At 38.1% G+C, this 24,131-nt stretch overlaps 2 protein-coding genes across 2 annotated transcripts in view; both read left to right on the forward strand.

The window, feature by feature from the left end:
- Nucleotides 1-802: 802 nt before the first annotated feature.
- On the forward strand, nt 803-15,852 carry LOC149076166 (eukaryotic translation initiation factor 4 gamma 1-like). The gene is made up of 4 exons (XM_089243721.1): nt 803-969; nt 2,391-2,592; nt 5,978-6,073; nt 15,513-15,852. Exons 1-4 carry the CDS (start codon nt 941-943, stop codon nt 15,753-15,755), a joined length of 570 nt encoding a protein of 189 aa, XP_089099847.1. The 5' UTR covers nt 803-940; the 3' UTR covers nt 15,756-15,852.
- Nucleotides 15,853-16,731: 879 nt separating this feature from the next.
- LOC149076167 (eukaryotic translation initiation factor 4 gamma 3-like) overlaps nt 16,732-24,131 on the forward strand; it is a 54,947-nt gene continuing 47,547 nt past the window's right edge. The window contains exons 1-3 of the mRNA XM_089243718.1: nt 16,732-16,877; nt 17,103-17,207; nt 23,848-23,936. Coding sequence (XP_089099844.1) covers nt 16,766-16,877; nt 17,103-17,207; nt 23,848-23,936 — 306 coding nt within the window. The 5' untranslated portion in view covers nt 16,732-16,765. The remainder of the gene's footprint in view (nt 16,878-17,102; nt 17,208-23,847; nt 23,937-24,131) is intronic.

Raw genomic sequence — 24,131 nt, forward strand, 5'->3', positions numbered from 1 at the left:
ACACACACACACACAGTTTTTGAATAAAACTACTCAGAGTATGGGAACTTTAATTATAATCAACTTGTATGACGTGACGTTCACGTCAGCGGAATTAAAGGCCCAATAACGAAAGGACGTGAATGTCACATCATACGTGTTGATTGGGTAAAATATGACTGCAGTTCATATGTTCGACTGCAGTTCATTCACGTTGACAAATACTGTATACTACCATAAATGAATTTTCATTAAATTATGATGAAAAAAGATAAATTTATCATTTCGATAATTTTAAGCTGCAGTCAAATCGATTCTGGTCAATCCTATAATCCAGGGAATTCTCAAACTCTGCACCGCGGCTCTCTGTCAGGGGTGCCACGGAGTAGTGACTCTGACACAGTTTTTTAAAAGAGCTTCTTTGTTAAACAGAACTAGGGAGCTCCCCTGGCTCTCTGGCAGAGCTCGAGGATAAGCATTGAATAGGGAAAAGGGGCGCCGCGGGAGGAAAATGTTTGAGAACCCCTGCTATATCATAAGTCATATAATAAACTTTTTGTGCGCTTTCCAGATTTTCTGAAAAAAGAAATAGAATTACTTGTGGAAGAATTATTACGGAATGCTAATCTCCTGGTAAGTAATTTAATTAAATAGAATAAATTTACATAAACGTAAGCCGGTCAAAATTAAAAGTTCATTTCATTCATGATTATTTTACAGTTTTTTCTTCAAATCTTGCCAAATATTTTTTATAGAAACTGGGAATTTTCCATGATGTGGACTTTGTATTTGTACTTACATAATACTTTTATTATAGGAAGCACAATTACACATTGACAAATTAGCTCATGGGTCACCCATTCCAATAATTATTTCTGAATTGCTGGACCATCTGCTCGAAAACTCTAGATATGCTAGGACCAAGTTCGGCCAATTTCTTAGTTGGCTGATCGCTTGTAAAATGTTGACCATCGGTCAGTTGAATGAAAGGTATGTGCTTTTTAACCAAAAGTAATCGTTGTACATAGGCTTTACTTAGTTCCATTGAAGTATGGTTAGAAACCGTTGTTTTAGATAAGTGGTTCTAAACCTTTTCCACCATCCCGCACCTTCAGTGCAATATACGACTTACTTTCCCATACCCCCTTAAATAATCAGTTTTATATTCATTTTTTTCTGTAATCAATTACATTAATCATCAGTATTAATTTTTTGGCTTCTTTTTCATTAAATAAATTCAAAAATTAAACTTAAAAAAGTTTCTTTTTTTTTACATTTTTTGAAATTTAGAAGAAAGTTTGGATAAATTGTTCTTCACTCATTAATTCCAGACGTCACAACAATATACAGGGTGTCCTGTAATCCTAACTCGACTTTTATTTCATCAAGCTTTCTTCGAAGAGAAATGGTCCCAATTCAAAAAATGTTCAAGATATGTTTCATGTTATAAACATATAAGTATGTTTATATATAAAAGTTCAAAAATCACCTTATACAAGTTTTGAGATAGAAAATACAGTTTGTTATAAAATTAAACACATAAAACTTTTTATATGGACACTTTTTCTGAAAAACCAAGTTAAAAAGTTGCTGCCCTGTCTCTACCGAGGCCGAAAGTTTTCAAAAACGGCCCATATTTTTCGAGAATTTTTCGAATTTTTCCCAATTTTTCGAGAAAAATTCAAATGGAAAGTATGACGTCATATGTATATATCCGAGGATGACGGCACTCTCCGCTATCCATACAAAGGTTTTTAACAGTTGACTGATCCGAAGATATATTTTGGAAAGAGAAAATGCAACTGCCCTTGCGGGAAATCGAACCTACGTCCTTTCACTTTCTGGGTGAACGCACTAGACTACAGAGGCAACGAAAGGAAAGATTGAGGTATTCGTTGGCTCTGTAGTTTAGTGGTCTAGGGCGTTCACCCGGAAAGTGAAAGGACGTGGGTTCGATTCCGCAGGGGCAGTTGAAAATTTTCTCTTTCCAAAATATATCTTCGCATCAGCCAGCTGTTAAAAACCTTTGTATATGTATATGTGACGGCGCTGTATCAAACTACAGCTTGACGTCACTCCACGGCGCGCACGCGTCGATATGCGCGGTGGACATTTTGAACATCTTCTTATGTAAACATATGCAAATACCAATGTTCATGTTTCCAATAAAGCTTTTTTTCCTTGCACCGGATATGACGTCCTACGTTTCTTTTGCATTTTTCTCGAAAACTATGGGTCGTACAAGAACAGTTCTTTGGCTATTTTTTATGTATTCCAAGCGAGGAATCTGGCTGTACAAAGTTTTGGCGGTCTTGATAGGACACCCTGTATATTTTATCATTTAGAACGTCTTTCCTGTAAATTTTGTTTAGAAAAATTCTGTTGTTTTTTTCCTAATCTTTTCCATTTAGTTTCCGGTATGTATTGATATGCATTGAAGAGTCCAGTTCGATTGTCACCAACGTTCCAGAATACATAGGTGAAGTAATTGGGGAAATCATAAGAATTCCACCTGATATCAAGTGTTTGAAAGATCTTCTACGACCGTGTACTCCATCTCTTGCTGCTGGACGAATAATTGCCTCTGCTCTGACAGTTGTGGCTGAAAGAAGCGTAAGAATTTAAGTTACGGAAATTTTTCATCTGTCCCGGAATATTGTAACATATTTTCTTTCCATATGCGTTCTTTCTTGATGGACATTCGAAAAAAATATGTGAAAAATAGTCTGAATATAGTTAACTTTGGGAAAAAATTTGCGCTGTGTCATCGACACTACTACTAAACCGCACATTCATTGCATAAGTATTCCTTTGAAGAATTTCTAATGAAGCGGTGCATTTCGGAATGGGACGTGAATGTGTTAGGTATTTAATATGAAGTTCATTTATGAGGGATGTGTCTGTTATGTGTTTAAAAAATCCTGCCATTTGTCTTTCGAGTTTGGAAGCATAAAATGCTTCGCTTGGCCTCCTAGACATATCGCTTTAAGTATACACTGGAGAGCCAACGAGAATAGCTTACAATATAATCACATATAGTTACATAGACACCTCAACCAGAGCGTTCGACATCTCTCTCTCGTGCAACAGTCAACAACCTTGTCTCTCTTCGGCTCCATGGCCCTATCACCCGATCCGATTATTATACATCACTTCATTTCACTTCCGACACATAAAACTCGGAAGGTCATTTTGCCTGATTTCGTATTATGTGTGAATTTCAAACGTTAATGAATCATATTTGAATTTTGATCGTGATTGCTCTCGGCGGAGAGACTTTTAAATGAGAGATTGGCTCGCATTTGTGCAACAGTTGGAAAACTCCCAGTCCCATCGACTCTTCCGCAAATTTGAGCGTAAACACGTCCTTCAAACCACGTTGCGGTGCGCTACGACCTGTTTGATATGCTCGACTGAAACTAAGAAATCTTCATGCAAATGTGATATTTGTGGGGTTTGTCTCAACGTGATATATCCGTACTATACATACTTATTTTTTGAAGGTATAGCGTAAAAGGATTTCGTTGGGAAGTTTTACCGCACGTCTTGTACAAAAACCAGAAGACATGCTAACTCCAGTGAGATATTATTGCAGTTGTCTCATCAAGTTACCTTCGCAGATACTATTTTTCTAGGTGCGTCTTGCACTTTCTGAGGTATAGCGTGAAAGAATTTTGTTATGAAAGTATACTGCGACCCCGGTACGCAACCAGAACATGTAACGTACATGTTACGGTAGATGTGATAAATGCAGTTATTATACATAAAACTGGTTATTATGCATTCTTACTAAGCATTTCGGAAGTTTGATAAATTTCCTTATATTCATCACCTATGCCGGTAATTATGCATAGTACCCAAGCGTCGTTGGTAGATTAAATAAGTGCGAAAAAATTATCACTTTTACCGATGATTATGTATATTACGCAAGCGCAGGAGTGCATCTCTATGAAAGAGGGGTGCCCCCCCCCCCAAGCGAAATGCGATAATTCATGATCACAAAATTTGTTGTATTGGAGTCCGACTATATATATATTCATCACACTAATTCATTTGGAACTTTTTTCATATTCATAAATTCTCCAATTACACTTGGGTATTATGCATAATCACAGATAAAAGCAACAAATTTCAAGTATTTATGAAATTTACCAACGGTTCTTGTATTATGCATAATCACAGATAAAAGCGACAAATTTCAACTATTTATGAAATTTACCAACGGTTCTTGTATTATGCATGATCTCCGGTAAAAGTGATAACTTTTTTATTATTTAACAAACTTACCAACGACGTTTGGGTGCGATTATAGAGCACGCGGGTTTCCAGAATCGGAGACACGCGTGCACTATAATCGCACCCTTATGCATATTCACCGGTAAAAGTGATAAATTTATCAAACTTACCAAGACGATTGGTAAATATGCATAATAACCTGCTGTTATGTATGATAACCGATTTATCACATTTATCGTAACATATATACTGCAAAGTACCACTAAATTTGTCTTAACAATCTTTCCAATCTGTCTAATAACAGGTACCGTTATCTTCCTCTACCTCACAACAAAATCGTGGGCACATCAGTACCTCAACTAATTCTCAGTATATCATGACTGTTTTGCTTTCGTAAACGTTCGAGTTCGATTCCCGGGAGGCCAGAATGCTAGTCTGCTGTATAGTTATTTTTCCAAAATTTGACGTTCAACAAGAGCCGAATTTCCCCTTCAAAGATGTTACCACAACGCGACCGAATGCACAGTCTGTGACCAGACTTGGACAACTACAGCACGCGACAACGGGAAAAAAATCATCGACGCATTTGTCAGTTGCACTCTTTCGATTTGGAAGGTAGAAATATAGCAGCATCTACAGTACATCTACAATTAGACACACAAGCATGTGGTCGGTATACATCAACAAAATTTTTCGTCCATGCTTGAACTTGGTTGTAAATCCTTCAATGAAGTGCAATCCATGGACGATCCTCAGTGTTGACAACGAAGGGGTGCAAGTGCATGGGCAGAGATGCGGGTTGGGGGGCATGCCCGAAGCGTCAATGACTCAGCCGATTGATCTAATGTATTAACATATATACATGAGCTGGCATGATCATCATCCAATATTCCCCCAATATATATTACCTTCATAGTAATGTTTATGTACATTCCCAATAGTATAAAAAGAGGAATTTTTGTAATGTAAAATAATGTATGCGCGTAATTTTCAAATGTGAATGTCCAGTACTGTCAACGAAGCCTGTTTGATTATTCCGTCTCAGTGGAGGTTCTGCGTATTTTCTGCGTGTGTATATTGCATATCCTGTAAAAGGAAAAGGAAACAAAACTGCCGAACACTGTGGACGGAGGCTTTGTTTCTTCGTTTCCCGTCACAGTGGAGGTGCTGTATATATATTTTGTATACATTGTGATTAGGCCATTCTCAAATCTCTCCTACTTCAACATGCCAGCTTCTTCTTTCTTGCCCACCACAAGTCTTTTCCACATTTCTTCCAAAATCCCAGGCTGCGATCTTCGGTTCTTATGTGCCACTGAGCGCACGTGCACTTTTCCCCCCTAGTCATTGGGTTCAGCTGTTCAGCTGTCCATTTCAATCATATGTCTTCTAAGCTGCATCGAGTTGATGGCTGTTTTCATGGAGAGAACGACGCGAGTGATTCGATACTGGCGAAGCACGGGGCAAGGGGAGCCGCCACTATAAATCTTTGCTAATTTTTCCGACACAACTCTGCCTCTTTTAGGTAAGGCTAACTTTACCAAAAAAAATTACGGCATGTGCCAATTCGTTAATTCATAGAAATGTTTACGGGGTGCATGTATATATACGAGATTTGGTAGTGGTATTTATTAATTGAGCACATCAGAATTTGAATGCGTGTATTGAAAGAGGAACAAATATTCTAGGGTTTACTAACTGTTCTAATTGAGAATACTTGAATTATTCATTTATAATGACAAATATTCGATATTTTTTACAGGGTTTCTGCTTCACAGGCGATATTTGGAGGAGGTCTGGATACACTTGGGAAGATTTTTTACCAAGTGATGAAGTATCGAATTTCATAGCATCCCAGGTGAATCACCAAAGTTATTAACATATAATTTACAGCACACACTTTAATCTTTAAATTCCTATGAAAAAGCTTTCGTAACGAAAATACGAAGAAAGCCTAACTAGAAAAAAAACAAAACTGAATTTCCACTTCATTCAAATAAGGTATAACTAGGCTGACCATATTTCCTCGAGAGAAATACGGGACATTGCATTTCCAAATACGGGAAAATACGGGACATCGCCAATTTTCACCAAAAACAACGCCAAATTCAAACAAAGTTGCCAAATATTGTTGAAATTACGGAAAAATCACAATGGCGGGAAATGATGCAAATTGCAGTGAATTACAATGTATTCCACGAAAGACAAACGTTCAAGGCAAATGTGGGAGATTAATATTCTTATATATAGTTGTAATTATCGTAAAATAATTTATGAGTTGAAAAATAATGTCAATCTTTGACTTCAATAAAGAATAAAAATTCAAGTTGGCTTCGTGTAAAATACGGGAAAAACCGGGACACTTTTGCCAAAAAGTCGGGACGGCCAAAAAAATAGAAAATACCGGGACTGTCCCGGGAAATACGGGACGTATGGTCACCCTAGGTATAACGCAAACATTTATGCTTAAAAAGGGGTTCATTCATAGCTCTCATGGGCAACTTTAAGTAGTTGTAGAACATCTAAACAAATGATTTTCACTATGCAATGCATGGTCCTTAACGCTAGTGGCGAACCACTTGACAGCGTTGTCATTGAACGCATAAACGATGGTTTCGTCACTTATCGTCATTTCTATTGATATGCAATATTTATTTGCAATCAAGTTGAAAAAATATTAATAAAAAAATATTTATTTGCTGTTAAGTGAATTTCCCAATTCATTTACACATTTGATGACTTGTGTGTTCAAATTAATTCCCATGGCTATTGTTCACCAAGAACGTAGACCATTCTGAGTGATTCTCGCCTTGATACATTAAATTTTACGAACCATTTAACAATCTGTCTCATCCATTTGTACTTTCCTAACTTTTAAACCGGTTCAATGCTCAGATTAACGTTATTCGGAATTTCGTTACGTTTAGCCATTTTCACTACAAAAACTATTTTAATGGATTTATTAACAATCAGCTATTACTAGAAAATTTTCTTTTTACATGTCATATCAACCAAAATTTTTCTGCACAATTTTTTTTTTTTTGTAGTATTGCATACTTTTTCCATGTGAATTCTGTATTAAATACTGCTTTAACTCTGGCCATATCGCGATTTACTGACATTAATGTGTGTGTTAATAAATGCCAGGAGCTTGGGTAATAAGAAAGATTTTTTAGAAACTATGATAGTTGTGGAGGGCTTAGATCTTATAGCCATTACAGAATCTTGGGCAAACGATGGGGATGAATATTTCTTACACATCTCAGGACACGATACTTTTTTGAGAAATAGATCTGATAGGAAAGGGGGTGGAGTGTTGATATACGTGAAACCCTGTTTGAAGGCTAGAGAGTGTAACGTGCAGAGAAGTGATATTGAAACCATATGGGTTGAACTTGAGAACAAAAGACGTCATAAACTTATTTTTGGGGTTTGTTACAATCCACCGAATAGGGATCAAAACTACATGGCCAAAATGCATGATGAAATTTCCTACATGTGTAAGCGAAAGAGGGTTCTCATACTAGGGGATTTCAATTACCCGGGTATTGATTGGGAGAAGCTTTCATCTGGAAATCAGTATGAAAGAGACTTTCTTAAGTTGGTGCTCGAAAATTTTTTGTATCAGCATGTATCAGAAGCCACTAGGGGTACGCTACTTTGGATTTACTTCTTACTAGTTCTGAGGATCTAGTTGAACATGTTTCGGTGGGGGAAGAGTTTTCTTCCAGTGATCATCTTATCGTCAGATTTCACTGTAACTTTTCCTCGGGTAAGGTTGATAACAAAAGACTGGTTCCTTGTTTTCGGAGAACTAACTTTGATGTTTTGAGAAGAAGGTTAGCGGAAGTTTTCAAAGACCGGTTGGAATCAGTAGGGGTGGTAAGTCAATGGGAAGAATTTAGTACGAAGCTGTCCTCTGTTTTGCACGACGTCATACCCTTTGTTCGAAAAAAGCGTGTTTGTACATCGCACCCTCTATGGTTCACGGATAACGTGCGGAACCTTTATCTTGAAAAGAAAAGAGCATTCAGAGAGTATAAGAGTGGACGAGGTGACCTATCATTGTTTACTGATAAAAGAAGACTGTTGAAGAAAGCGATAAGGGATAGTAAAAAGGAAGTTGAATCTAGGTTGGCAGATAACATTGGCTCTGACCCAAAATAATTTTTTCGATACGTCAATAAGGGATGTAAGGGGACAGTTGTCCCCCTCTCGATAGGAGGCTCTAGGGTAGAGAGCAATGTAGGCATGTGTAGTGCTTTCAATCACTTTTTCGCGTCGGTTTTTAATGGAGATAATGATATTCGATATACGGGTGTTGCATGGGTAATAAAACCCTCAACGATATTCAAGTAGAAGACGTGGAGGTCCTAAATCTTCTAAGAAATGTATGTGCAAGCAAAGCACCAGGACCAGATGATATCTATCCCAGGGTCCTCAGGGAATGTACCAATGAATTGTTGGGGCCAGTCACACAGATATACAGGAGTAGTGTTGCTGAGGGTATCGTCCCAAGAGATTGGAAACTTGCTAACGTTGTTCCGATATTTAAGAAGGGTAGTAGAGAAGCGGTGTCAAATTATCGTCCAGTGAGTTTGACGAGCTCCCTCTTGAAAATTTTGGAAATTATCATCAAAAGGCAGTTTGTGAAGTGGATAGACGAGAATAATGTATTGTCGGATAATCAGCATGGGTTCAGGAAGGGGAAGTCATGTGTAACTAACCTCCTTTGCTTCTATGATCACGTGACTAAGGCTTTGGGTAAGAGCAAAAATGTCGACGTAGTTTACCTTGATTTCCAGAAGGCATTCGATCGGGTCCAACATGGCAGACTCTTGAAGCGTTTACACGAGATTGGAATAGGGGGAAACTTGGTGAATTGGATAGAATCGTGGTTAAGAGATAGGTCGCAACGAGTTATGGTGAACGGGGAATTCTCTGGTTGGACAGACGTCACAAGTAGAGTTCCTCAGGGAAGTGTCCTTGGCCCCATACTTTTTTATCGATAAACTCGATCAGGGTATCGATGGGATTACTAGCAAATTCGCAGATGATGTGAAGCTAATGGGGATAATTGGGAATGAAAGCGATAGGGAGTTGCTCCAGACCAACTTAAACAGGATTGCAGCATGGGCAAATGAATGGAGCATGATGTTTAGCGTAGATAAGTGCATGGTCGCTCATTTTGGTTCGAACAACCCACGGTTCTCTTACGAGTTGAATGGTGTCACTATCCCGGATGCAACTAGGGTCACCGATTTGGGAATTCTCATTGACGAGCGACTTAAGTTTTCTGAACATTGTTCAGCGGTGGTCAAAAAATCGAATAGAATGCTTGGTCTCATTTTCAAAAAGGTCTCTTCGCGTTCTCCTAAAGTCCTTCTTCCGCTTTTTCGAGGCTTAGTTCGTCCTGGACTGGAGTATGCTGTAAGGTTTTGGAGACCATACCTACAGAGGGACATAGACTTGGTTGAAGGGGTGCAGAGAAGAGCTACGCGTGTCCTTATTGGCACACAGGGCTTGAGTTATGAAGAGAGACTTCAATTTTTGAATATGTTTACATTGGATGAACGCAGGTGTCGAGGAGATATGATCGAAGTGTTCAAAATTTTCAATGAGATGGATAGGATGGACCATGAACTTTTAGTACACCGCCAATCGACTGCTTTTACAAGGGGACACCAGTATCGATTGGTGAGGGACAATGCAAGGTTATGGTGTGGCAGGGAATTTTTCTCTAATGGGGTTGTTAACAAATGGAATAGCTTACCTCCCGGAGGTGGTAAATTGTAACACAATTGACACGTTTAAAAAGAAATACGATAAACATGTTGGGGTAAATCGAGAAGCTATCCATGCTTAAAATAAGACAACCATAAGTATTCTTTATGGGCATTGTATAATATTTTATCATGTATATATATTGTTTATCATTTTTATTAATTATATTTTTAATTGGGTTGCTGTATTTTTGAAATATATGACATCCATATTTTTATGGGCATCTTTTTATCAGCCACCTCGTTGGGCATTTTGTCTGTTGTGGCGTTGTATTTGTATTTGTATTAATGAGATGGGTTGGAAATAGAAGGCGCTGTCTATTGGTGGTATCCTCAAGTTCGTCAGGGAAAACATCTTATTTATATCCCCCCCCCCGGGTTCGAACCCAGGACCGTGACAGCAACTTTCACGATGGTAGACGAGTATCTTACCACTCCGTCACTCGGGAAGTCAGCATTAAGTATTTTTTTCCAATGTAAAAACTTTTGTTTTTCGTCATCATTTTAAACAAGCGATATACAGGACGCATAAGTAAAATAGGGCGTATGGCATTTTACTGGCGAACCGTTGATCCTCGTTGATCCTAGAGGCATACTTCCTATTAGGAAAGTATCCAAATAACATGTAGTACTCAGATGCGCCATTCATGTTGCAAGGGGTTGTACAGTTATTAAAATAATAAAATAAACTTTTTATATACCGTCTCTTGTGTGCTCAAAAATCCAATTGGGAAGTTGGTGCTCTGTCTCTCCTGATGCCAATCAAAAAAGTTCCACGTTTTTAAGTGCAATATTCACTGAGATATTCGAATCCAAAAAACGGAGGAAACTTCGCAAAAAACAGCAATAAATGTGAGTACTAAGTGAAAGGTAAGAGTGAGATTATACAATAAAATGCAAGAAAGTATCTTGTTATTTTATTACTTACCTAATTGATTTGTAGTGTGTTCTTATCTGTATAGATGGCGCACCCTCCTCACGCTCCTGGTGATTGTAAAAAAAAGAAAAAATGTCAGTTGGAGTTGTACCACCGATTTGTATACACGTGTCATCCTTCTCGTTATGTTTCTTTCGTATATTAAATCGTTAAGTTTTCATTACGTTTTATGTCGTCACTACAAGCATCGGATCACTGGTGACCTATAGGACGCATCTGATTTTGGACATTGAAATTAATTTCTCCATCGTTTAAATTTCGTTTTCGCGCCTTGTGCTTTCCGTTCGTACGCTCTTCAAAGATGAAACTTTTCTAATCTCCTAGTCTTTTGCATATATATATATTTTTTTCAAGCCAAGTCTACTCGTTTCTACCCAATATAGAGACGTTCCTGGAAATTCAAGGTGAGGAATAAACTTTCTACTCTCGATTTGCTCGTCTTCATACTTGCATTTGTCATGGCTCAGCCTATTGCATCAGCTGAAGTTTCACGTGTTGCTTTTCGAGCCCCTCCGTTCTGGGAAGCAAATCCAGAGATTTGGTTTCTTCAAATTGAGTCACAATTCAAAACGGCAGGCATAACCGCCGATGAAACTACATTTCACGCCGTTGTAGGAGCTCTTGATTGCAAAGTTTTGAACTATGTTTCTAATATCGTTCGCGATCCTCCCCAACAGCACATGTACGAGACTCTCAAAACTCGCGTGCTGGAGCAGTTTCAACAATCAGAATCTTCCAAATTTCGAATGTTACTCCAGGAGCTTCAACTAGGCGACAAACGCCCGTCCCAGCTTTTGCCCGAAATGCAAACGTTAGCTGAGGGTAAAATGGAAAGTGACATTTTGAGAAATCTCTGGATGCAGAGATTACCTTTGCACTCCCAACAAATATTACAAGCTTCTAGTGAACCGTTAATTGGGTTAGCGAAAATAGCCGACAAAATCTGTGAAGGTTTCTCATGTGTCATCTAATACTTCAGCTGTGTCTCACACTTCAGAGTTTGATGATTTGAAAAACGAAATTGCTTCGCTACGGCAATCATTTGAAAGGCTTTCGCGATCTCCTAGACCATCTCGCGGTTATCGTAAACGATCTCAATCTCGTAGCCAAAATAAATTCGGCGATGCTTTGAAAAACGGAAGGCTTTGCTGGTACCATGAGCAGTTTGGAGAAAAAGCTCATAAATGTATTCCTCCATGTCAGTTTCAGGAAAACTAGTGGGCTCGTCTGTTTCGGCGACAGCTGACGAAAGCCTTCTCTATAGTCGCCTATTTGTCATCGACGTTAATACGGTTTTCCGATTTCTAATTTACACTGGCGCATCAATCCGTTGTTTTCCGAGTTTTCACTGCAGCAGATGTTTCACATCCCATTATTGGAGCCTTGTTGGAAAGATTTGGTTTGCTTATAGATGTTAAAAATTCTCGTTTGATCGATAACGAAACATCGCTATCAGTGAATGGTTTAGAATCCCAAAACGGCTCTTTCGATTTAACGCCGATCTCTGGTGATTCTCCATACCACCGCATATTACATATTAGCCAAATTTCCTCAGCTTACCAGCTCAGTTTTAAATGCAGTTCCAAAGAAACACTCTGTCATGCACTTCATCGAAACTACGGGACCACCGGTTTTCGCAAAAGCTAGAAGATTGTCTTCTGAAAAATTTGCAGCTGTTAAAAAACAATTCAATGAACTGTTGCAACAAGGTATAATTCGGCCCTCAAAAAGCCCTTGGTCGAGTCCCATACATCTTGTACCCAAAAAAAGCAACGAATGGAGAATTTGTGGAGACTTCCGCGGACTCAATGCAATAACCATCCCAGATAGATAGATAGATACTCGCTTCCAAATATACAGGATTTTTTACATCAACTTGTGTGTGAGTGGTAAAAAGATTTTTTTCAAAAATCGATTTAATAAAAGCATATCACCAAATACCAATTAATCCTAAAGACATTCCCAAAACCGCCATAATTACGCCCATTGGGCTATACGAATATGTTTATACGTGCTTCGGCCTGAAAAATGCAGCTCAAACGTTTCAGCGTTTTATTGACGAAGCATTTCGTGACTTAGATTGTTGTTACGCATATCTCGATGATTTGTTAATCGCTTCCATTGACGAAAAATCTCATGAAGCTGACTTAAAACGTGTTTTTCAAAGACTAAATGACTATGATATCGTGATCAATCCATCTAAATGTGTATTCGGTCAACGTCAAATTAATTTTCTGGGTTTTCTTGTTTCTCCCGATGGGATTGCACCTTTACCAGATCGAGTACAAACATTGCTCGATTATCCATTGCCATCAACAGTGACTGAATTGAAGCGTTTTTTGGCAATTGTAAATTTCTATCACAGATTCCTTAAAGGTGCCGCCAGGGTGATAGCTCCTTTGCATGAATTAGCAAAAAGCAAGATAAAAAAAGATAAAACTGAAATAGTTTGGTCTGAGGAGGCCAAATCCGCTTTTTTGTCATGCAAGCAATCAATTGAAACGCCACACTTCTGGCCCATCCTGTTCCGAATGCAAAATTGTTTTTGACTGCCGATGCTTCCGACACTTCATTGGGTGCAGTCCTTCAACAGCAAATAGGAAACAAAACCCAACCATTGCCATTTTTTTCTCGCAAGCTCAGTTCCACTGAAAAAAAGTACAGTACATATGACAGAGAGCTCTTAGCAATATATTCAGCTGTTAAGCATTTCAAGCACATTTTGGAGTGACGCAACTTCATAATTTTCAGTGATCATCGTCCTCTCACGTACGCCTTCAAACAACGTAACGATAAATGTTCTCCCTGGCAACTTAGACATCTTGAATATATTAGTCAGTTTTCGACAGATTTACGATATTTGCCTAGAGATAGTAACGTCATAGCTGATGCTTTCTCAAGAATTTGTGAAATCCACACTCCTTGTGCAATCGATTATGCAGAATTGGCACGGGCGCAGGCAGATGATGACGAATTGCATACTTTGCTTCAAAGTGAAACTGGGCTTCAGCTAAAACGCCTCGATATCTCAGGTGTCAATATCTACTGCGATGTGTCTACTGACGATATACGCCCGTATGTACCCGTTTCAATGCGACGTCTAGCGTTCGACTCTGTGCATAATCTGTCCCATCCTGGGATAAAAGCCACTCTAGGTATGGTACGCAAACGATTTATTTGGAAATCGATTGCGAGAGACTGCAAAGATTGGTGTCGTACTTGCATCGCTTGCCAGAAGTCGAAGGTTATCAAACATACCAAGTCTCCTTTAGGCTCTTTCCAGGTTCCTGATTCCCGCTTTGCACACGTTCATCTGGACATTGTCGGACCCTTGCCTCCCTCTAAAGGATACACGTATCTCTTGACATGCGTTGATCGGTACACACGATGGCCCGAAGCGGTACCAATGTCTAACCAAACCGCTGAAACTACAGCTGAGACATTCTTTTCTACCTGGGTGCGTCGGTTTGGCGTTCCTGAAAAGTTGACCACAGATCAAGGTCGTCAGTTTGAGAGTGATCTATTTCGCTGTCTTGCACGGCTGTGCGGTATCGAAAAATCCCGCACCACTGCCTACAATCCAAAGTGTAACGGCCAGGTTGAGAGATTCCACCGTGATCTCAAAGCCTCTCTGATGTGTGTCCTCAAAGGTAACGAGCACTGGACAGAGGTTCTACCTACAGTCCTGTTGGGGTTACGTTCCAGCATCAAAGAAGACCTCCAAGTATCAACCGCTGAGTTGGTATGCGGCACAGCCCTACGCCTTCCTGGTCAACTCTTCCGGCACTCGGATGAGCGAGACGTCCTACCTCGATATGACTTCTTGCAGAGACTGAGAGACCATTTCTCCCGTGTGAGACTGGTACCAACCTCTCATCACAATTCGTCTAAGCCCTTCGTCTCGACAGACTTGCTAACTTCTCCATCGGTATTCGTCCGACAAGACTGTGTACGCAAACCTCTACAACAACCATACACCGGACCATTTGAAGTTATTTCAAGAACTGATAAGTATTTTATGTTGAACATTAATGGCAACCATAAAAATGTATCCATAGATCGCCTTAAGCCATGTTTTATGTTAAATAATAATTTATGTGACACGTTCAAAAATCAGTATATTTCCAGGTCTGGCCGAAGAGTGCGATTTCGTATTGACCCTTCGAAATTAGCTATATGATTCGTAATTAAGTATGGTATATATATTGCAATTTTTTTTAATTATTTGTATGATTATTATTCAAATTTTCTTCTCTTAAATGTTTCGTCTTTGACTGGAGGGGGAGTGCTGTAGTGCGTTCTTATCTATAGATGGCGCACCCTCCTCACGCTCCTGGTGATTGTAAAAAAAAATTTATATACACGTGTTATCCTTCTAGTTATGTTTCTTTCGTATATTAAATCGTTAAGTTTTCATTACGTTTTATGTCGTCACTACAAGCATCGGATCAGATTTTACTAATGTATTCGTTTCAATGAACCACACGTGAAACGTGGGTGTTATTATTATTATTTTCCATTGAAAAATTATTATGGCTTTTTCGTCTCCAATCATCTTTTCTAATTTCTTTTCTTAGAAACTTGAATTCACACTGCCAATTTCTTATTTTCATCTCCTAAATACTCCTAAGGGGAAAAAAGTTAAAGAAGAAATGGAATGTCTCATATTATCTGCAGAAAGTCCGTGGTATATTTTTTATTTGATAAGAGTGAGTAACAAACCATTTATTATGATGAGTTTTCGTATACTTAGTGGTATACGGTTGTCAATTAATAAATTGCTTTTCATTCTTAACCTCTTTATTAATCTTTTTATGTAACAAGAAAATCCTAATTGTGAAGATCATATAAAATACTTTATATCTCTATTACACTTTTTTCCCCCAAATTAGAGAAGCATTCTCGACTATCTGAAAAACCATGATTTATTTTTCCTCTTGGTTTGCTGTTTTCTGGAGCGTATAATTTTAGGTATGTTTTCATACACACTAAGTAGAAAATTTGGCAACGAGTTTTATTGTATACAAATTCATCAGCTTTCTTTTAGGTTTAGAATAAATAGTATGTCTTATCCATCTCTTAAATAGCCTTATAAAATAATGTCAGAGTTTTTTTGGTAGACTGAATACGTTTAATCGAATAAAAAATAATTGCAGCTTCGTCGGATAGTTTGTTGCAGGGTAAATAAGGATTACCGAAAAAAAGAGCCACTGAGTAAGATAAAAATTCTGCAATAAAGAGGATGTATAGTATTGTTTATGGGATAAATGTATTCGAGATTTAGAATCATTGTATATACATTTTCTATACACTATACATACACTGTATATACACCTCTTCAGCTAGTCGATAATTTAGGCACTGGTAATTTTTTCACTTCAAAATATGGAAGGTAGATGTACCATCGGAAGAACACGAATCAATCATTATTCTGACAACATAAGTATGTTAGGGCCAAACACACACTCACAATATACGTTTCTGCATGTACCAATTCGGAAGAACGTCGTCTGCAGAGGAATGTGTGCGAGGTACATGTATAACTAAGTAGACGTAGCTAATTATTGAGGAAAACTGTATACTTGCCTGCCTGTCCTTTAATACCTGCTGGAACGTTCGTCCTTTTACTGTAGCAGGACATGATATATACAGCCTAAAACATTCATGTCGATAAATAGTTATATATTTTTTAATTATGTGGAATATAATGGTAATAATGCACATTGAATGAAACAGTTTTTTAATATAAAAGTAAGTGTAAATAGATGCTCGTTTATTATTGCTCTCCACAGTTGCGAGTGATTTTTCTCCTGAGCCTGATTATTCCCGAATGAGACCGCAACTCCTGCTATTAAAGAATTACGTAAGAAAAAATGTGTACTTGGGAGCACTAACGATTCATGCTTGTGAATTTATCGTGAAGCGATTGGATGATCCGGAAGGTAATAAATGTCGTAAGTCATGTAACATCTCTATTTAAGTCTTGGAGATGTTACACGTGTTCATTTTTCGATGATTGTTTATTTAATACTTGAAATATTTTTAGTTTTTTTTTAAATTTTGTGTTGTATTTCTCTGGACGTTCATTTACACTTTTAGAAAAATTACTTTTATGAAAACTTTAGGAAATTAATTTTTCAATCGCTATTGTGCCTCTATTGTTTCAGGACTGTTTCTAGAAATCCTTCGACTTTTTCATCGTGAAAATATTATAGATGTAGATGCTTTCAGAAGATGGAAAGGAGTATACGAACATCTAATAAATGTGCAAGGTGAACTAATAAAATATACCAGGGGTGCACAACCTCCTTCCCTCGTGTCAAACGCGATCAGCGAAAGATGTTTCTGAAAAATAGTATTAGTATACATACAAAACGTAGGTGCACCAATTTTTGGTCCACGAGAAGTATTCATATCACATTTCTAGCCCGCGGACTGAAAAAGTTGGGCACCCCTGATATATACAGTATATTTTATACATGTACATGAATAAAAATTGCCTATAAATGAAAAAAATTACTAAATAACGTAAACTATACCTTCTACTTGGTGTATATTTTCAAAAGTAAAATGTTTTGGAACATGTCAAAATTTGTTTTCTGTCCATTATTTCTTTAACAAATGAACTGCCGAGTAATTTCGTAATTTTCGAGAAATTCTACTTTAAAAAATAATTGCTAAAATTCTTTCGAAAAAGTTAATGGTCTAGAACAGGGGTGGCCAACAGCTGGTCCCCGAGTTGAACTTGTTCGCCCCCCCCCTCAAAAAAAACCATTCTGTATGTAAATCAAATTTGTGATCATTATTTGAGCCGTCATCTCCAACAGCAGACTTCCTAATTAAAAAATTACTTGCAATCATTATTTCTAGAAATGAAAATATTTTACCATTTATATGTTCTCATCATGCTACTTTTTAAAACACACAAATTGCTCATTGTTGTGGGTATTTTTTGGAAGAAACTTCTTTAGTGAGACATAGCGTTAAAATTTTGTGAGGGAAAGAACGCCGTCACACAAAAATTGTTTGATTGATCAGAACAGTATTGGTGTTGCATCTGCCATTTTTACAGACTGGTCACGATTTCATACTCCAAGTCCATATTGCCAGCCTTAAAAAATTGCTTAATATGATGCTCATAAATGATAGTTCACCGAGTCTCAAACTCTCAATTAATTTCAATTTAGCTATTGTTTCTTGCCAAAGTTTCATGGAAACATTTGAAACGTACTCTACCCATGACGTTCGTTTGCATAGATTTCATGAACTATATGAACTTTTCTAAGAACTTGATTGAGCCACGAGGCAACTTGAATTTCACTAAGCCATCATTACAGACATAAACGTTTACTTTTCATTTAGCACATTGTACAGGTTGTGTAAAGATCTGCTTCCACATGCCATTCAGGTTTACAGGGGTGCTGAAAAATATCTAAACAAAAAGTTAATAAAACTTCAAATTAATTTAAGTAACTAATGATTTGACTGAACTGATTTGAACTAATGATAATTTTGACTTATTTGAAGTGATAATTCGACAATTCTAAAATTCATAAATGATGGAATATATAAAGCAAAATTAGGGAATGAAATAATTGGAAATTAATAAAACAAGCAATTAACAAAAACAATGAGAGGAAATATTTGCAGAATTGATTGATTAAAGTTCATAATTTATGAAAATCTATAACTTCAGATCTTGTGAAACCTTATAATTTTTAGAGCCCTTTCTTTGATTTAGGACTCTGAGCTATAGAAATACAGGTGTTGTAACAATGGTGTCATATCCGGAGTTGCAGTTGGTGTGTGCTTACGCACTAGCAGTAAGCCCGAAATGTATACGTTTTCAAGCGTATTTCGGGCTTTTACCAACTCGACTTGGTAAAACCTAAGTTTTACCACTCTTCGGGCTCTTACCGTAACATATATACTTCCGACATCTCTTAATCCCAATTTGATTCGGTCTAGTTTCGATTTATAGTTGTTATGATTGTAATGTATATTTTGTAATGTATGCTTTTTTATGAATAAATTGCCAGAGGTATCCAGTCCGTGTGGACAATGAGCCGATATTGCCATATGGCGATGTGGCCTGGGTATCTTTCGGTTTGACGGTCTAGATCAGTGTCATCAAAATCATGGTTTGACTGGCATCATTTCACAATCTTGTGTTCATGAGATTTCCAGTGCAATCAAACGCTCGTTCAACCCGTATTAACGCGATGTTAGGAAACAAAAGTTTTATATTTCATTCCAGCTAGCACAAACCAACTAGTTCAATAGTTAGTTGTTATATTTAACAAACTAGAAGTTTTTCACTCTGTCGTACGAGATTTTCACGCATTTTTTCCCCTATTTTTTTGGGCAAGTTACCTGCTGTGGCTTCTACATATGTAGCTCAAAGCATGTTTGGTGTTCTGCTTACGGTGACGAAACTTTCTCGAAGTAGATACCAACTCACTATGGTGCCTCAAAACCGATTCTTTCTCTTGGCTACGCAGACCATAACAATTCCAAAGAACAAAAAATTGTCATATTTGATAGTGGGGTCGATATTGTGCCTTTGCTCAAGAGAGTCCTATACCCTGGCACGATGATTACTAGTAGCATTCTCACCGCTAAATCTCGACATGGCAGGTTGACGGACATTCAGATTTAAGAAGATAGCTAACGTAATAAGAATACTTGCATGACAAATCTGGTTACTTATAATTTTATGGAAGTGTAGAAGTATCAGATAATGTTATGCGTGTATCCTTTAACATCTATAGGTAGTCTTCTTAATCCATGAGAGGCTGGTTTTTTTCATCTGGGTATCATCACGTGTCCACCCATCTCAGACACCTTCATACCGGATGATCAATGCGATCTACGCAACTGACTTTTTCACGCCTTTTTATCATCGAAATCTATCGTATGCGAAACGGTGCTGATGTAGGAGAGGTGTCAAATCAGGGGCAAGGAAAAATATAATGGGAACAGAAACAAAATGGTTTATCTGTAAAAAAAAATATAAAAAAAATCAAACTATGAATGTATTAAACGGAATAATCAGCACAGGAAATTGTAATTTTTGATCTAGGTGAGAACGCAACTGTAGGGTTCGTTTTCAATGAATAATTGCCACACACAATCATAAGCACTCTCTGCCACTTTTATATATAATATTTGGTTTAATCATACTTTGTCATAATAAACGTTATACTATTAACACGTCCTCCTCGCTTACAGCGAGCCTTTGAAATTACCTCCTGAGTCCACAGGAGCCACTCTCTAACTAACCGAAAACACACCAAGCTTCTTTTCTCTTCGTCGAGGGCCTTTCTCCCCCACCCACGCTTTCCACTCCCATCATGCTCCTTCCCAATGGGGGAAAACCTTACATTACCCCCTTCCTAAGCGTGAAATATGCATAACATATTTTACAAGACAATCTGATTACATGCATTGATACTGATAATAGAAACAAGGATATGATCAAATAACACGATACTGATAACAATAAATATTTACATAATTTGCAATAAAACGCAAGTAAACATTAATGTTCATTATTTCAGTTCACACAATTCATTCTGTTCGTAAACGTGATATCACGTCTGCGCGTACGTTGTCTGTCCCTGGCGTGTCCGCTTCCAGGTGTTGTGATGATGGTCGGACAGTATGAGTTTTTGTTCTGCCCCTACTGATGGAGTAATTGAAGCTCTGCCTGAGACTTCGTTCTTTCCTCTCAACTGGCAAGCCTCACATGCACACACAAAATTCCTTCGTATCCTTGACAATCCCCTCCCAATAAAATGAGTACTAGATTCTGTCATTTGTTTCTTAGCACTCTTGTACATACATGTCCCTCAAAAGGAGCGGGCCCTTCGCAAAAAAAACTTTTTTTTTCTTTGGTAAAACCAACCCCTTTGTTGAAGGGCACAGCCCGCCGTATCCTCACTTACCCTTCGCTGCTGACTCCCATTATTCAGCAACCAGTGGGTCGCTTTTTCGAAATTCTTCTTGTGGGGTGAGGGTGTGCTCTGTTTATGTTTTTTCCTCTCATCCACTCCATCTCTCCCACCCTGCTTTGCCTGCATTTCGTTGTTCGTTATATCCTTCTTGTTCACAGCTGCGATCTTTTGATCCTTCACTTCCCCTTTGAGTAAGTTGATAATTTGTGGATGTAATATGGCCTCCTCACTTATGTGGGGTGTAATAGCGCACAAGATGGCTCTGTGGTGGACTACACTTGTTTTGTCCGTTACGGGAATGGCCAGATTGATGTGTCTCAAACCTGCCAAAATAGGCTTTCCGAATGCAGGTTTCAAATATGTCTTTGCTTTAGACTCTGTCTTGTGGCGAGGGACCAAATCTTCTCTTAAGACAGAAATTTGGCAACCTGAATCAATCAATGCATTCACAATTTTTCCCTCAATGCTAACTTTCATTCTCTTCAATGCGGTGATAGATTGGATATATCCGGAATCCTGTCTGATATCGTCACTGATACCGATTCCTGTTACTGAAAACGCTTCTGTATCTTGTGGTACACTTTCCGTTTCTATCTGGTTGACTCTAGTATCCAAATTACCTGCTCTTCTATTACTCATGCTGACTCTGTTCTTATTTTCAGGACAGTTTCTTTTTACATGGAATCTTGACGAACAAATGAAACAACCTTCCTCTCGAAGTGGCTTCTGATCAGAATATTTCTTTCCATGGTCACGAAAATATCTATTCTGTTGGTTATCATAACATCCCATGTCAGAAAAATTTTCTGAATGTGAACCGCTATTATTTGTCGCACTCGTGTAATTATCTACTTCTTTCGCGAGTTTGACTGCATCTAACCAACCGTCTGTTTCTTTCAACTGTATATAGGTTCTGATGTTTGGGGACAGGCTTTCTTTAATTTTATCAACGATGACCAATTGTTTCAAATCCTCAAATGTGCTAACTTCCCTCGACTTGAGGTATAAATCTACAGTTGTTTCCACCCTGACCGCATATTGACAACACGTTTCTTCCGCTTTCCTTTTCATCGTATCTAGATTCTTTTTATGTTCAATGGGAGTGATTTGAAATTCCTTCAAAATCATCTCTTTGATTCTGTTGTAATCATCAAAATCGGGTTCTGCCTGCCTCATACTTATGCATCCAGCCTTCCCCTTCAAAATGCATAGTATAATTTTCCCATGGTATTCCTCCGGGACCTCATACAACTTGAATATAGTCTCTGCTTGATGAAAGAAAAAAGGCCAATCCTCTATGTTTTCCGTCACCTCTGGTATTACACCTTTCATTAAATTCAAATACCCAATAAAATCATTATTGCCACGTGTTCCCCGTCTTTCATTATGTTTTATTCTCTCTACCTCTAATTCGTGGTTTCTTGCTTCTCGCTCTGTTCTTTCATCGATAATACTATTTACTAATTCTTTCACAAATTCTGGTTCATAATGAGGGCTTTTCATGATTAGCTCTTTCAAATCCACAACCTTTGCGTCTTTGGGGACTTCCACCCGTAACTCATCTGCTAAAATCAGCAGGTCCTCTTTTCGTCCCCTGGCAAAGACGGCCATTTTTAATATTTTTTCTTCTTTTTTTAAAAAAAAAATCAATATCGAATGAAATTACTGTACGAAATAGTTCGGTTTCGCCTAATGACAAAAAAATGTGACCGCTAACCTCGGTATAGGCGAAAGTCTTGATGCTCGTTCGTTTCTGCCGATGGTCGAGCTTTCACATGAATATTCCGATGTCTTGAGACACTGGTGACCACCCAATGTGTGATCAGCTACGCCAAGTGATCAGTCCTGATCCTTCTATTTTGTCAACCGCTTAACGATGATTTATTCCTGCGATCACCTTCGCACAAAATAGCCAGTTTCCATTCAGTATAGTTCTACTGACCGCACTGCTGACACCACTATGTAGGGTTCGTTTTCAATGAATAATTGCCACACACAATCATAAGCACTCTCTGCCACTTTTATATATAATATTTGGTTTAATCATACTTTGTCATAATAAACGTTATACTATTAACACGTCCTCCTCGCTTACAGCGAGCCTTTGAAATTACCTCCTGAGTCCACAGGAGCCACTCTCTAACTAACCGAAAACACACCAAGCTTCTTTTCTCTTCGTCGAGGGCCTTTCTCCCCCACCCACGCTTTCCACTCCCATCATGCTCCTTCCCAATGGGGGAAAACCTTACAGCAACCATCTGAAAAAGCAATAAGTGCCAGTTTATGAGAATTGGAGAAATACAAAGCCCAGAATAAGTTTAGCGACTAAAATGCCACCACAATACTTACGGCGTATCTACATCTGCGAGTTTTCTTGGGAATTTTAATGCTGCGGTTTATACACAGCAGTGGCAACCATAATGCTGCCCGCAAAGCTACAGCTGACCATTATAATACCCCTCGAACAGGAAAAAGTTGACCATACCCTTGGTTTAGACCATAGTTTCCCAACCTTTCTTGTCCCATCGCCCCCCCTTCTTCAGAAATTTTTTTCTCCCATCGCCCCCCAACGCAATCCAACCCATAGGATCCTATGCTATACCAGCAGCTTCTGCCGCCCCCTTGGAACATTCCATCTCCCCACAGGGGGCGTTAACGCCCACGTTGGGAATCACTGGTCTAGACTCTAGAATGTAAATGGGAGAAATCCTATAGTATATAGAAAATACGGTAGGATTTTTCTGCAATTCATTTTTTTGCCAATCTCATCGCTTCGTTCTGGTTGTCATGCCTCCTCTTACCTACTTTTCCTATAAATATTTGGATTGCTTCAATATGCTAGATCTTGAAAGACTTAAAATGTAGAACGAAACTAGATCTGTGAAAATTTCATAATTCTTTTATGTTGATGTGACATTTGAAGCAAATGCAGAGCGATTTTTTCATCCAATTGCAGACGTAACGGAAGCTGAAATATTTACCAACGATGTTCAGGAATGTCATGAAATTCATGTAGATGCAACTTTGCTGAATGAAATTTTGAAAGTAAGTTCTAAATCTAGCTCTCACATATTACTTTAAAAATGAAAAAAAAACATATTTACGGGACAGTAGAGCATAGTAGTCATACCTATGGAATTCCAAATTTTATGAGCTTAATTTCCAGTGAAAATTTAATATTTGGCGAGAAGAAAAGTGCTTTTCGGTTTGTATCGATTTATATATATATATATATTCATA

The sequence above is a fragment of the Pholcus phalangioides genome, unplaced genomic scaffold (assembly GCF_987345545.1).
Source record: "Pholcus phalangioides strain wild (caught in Gottingen) unplaced genomic scaffold, Ppha-v1.0 ptg000015l_1, whole genome shotgun sequence".
Classification (NCBI taxonomy): domain Eukaryota; kingdom Metazoa; phylum Arthropoda; class Arachnida; order Araneae; family Pholcidae; genus Pholcus; species Pholcus phalangioides.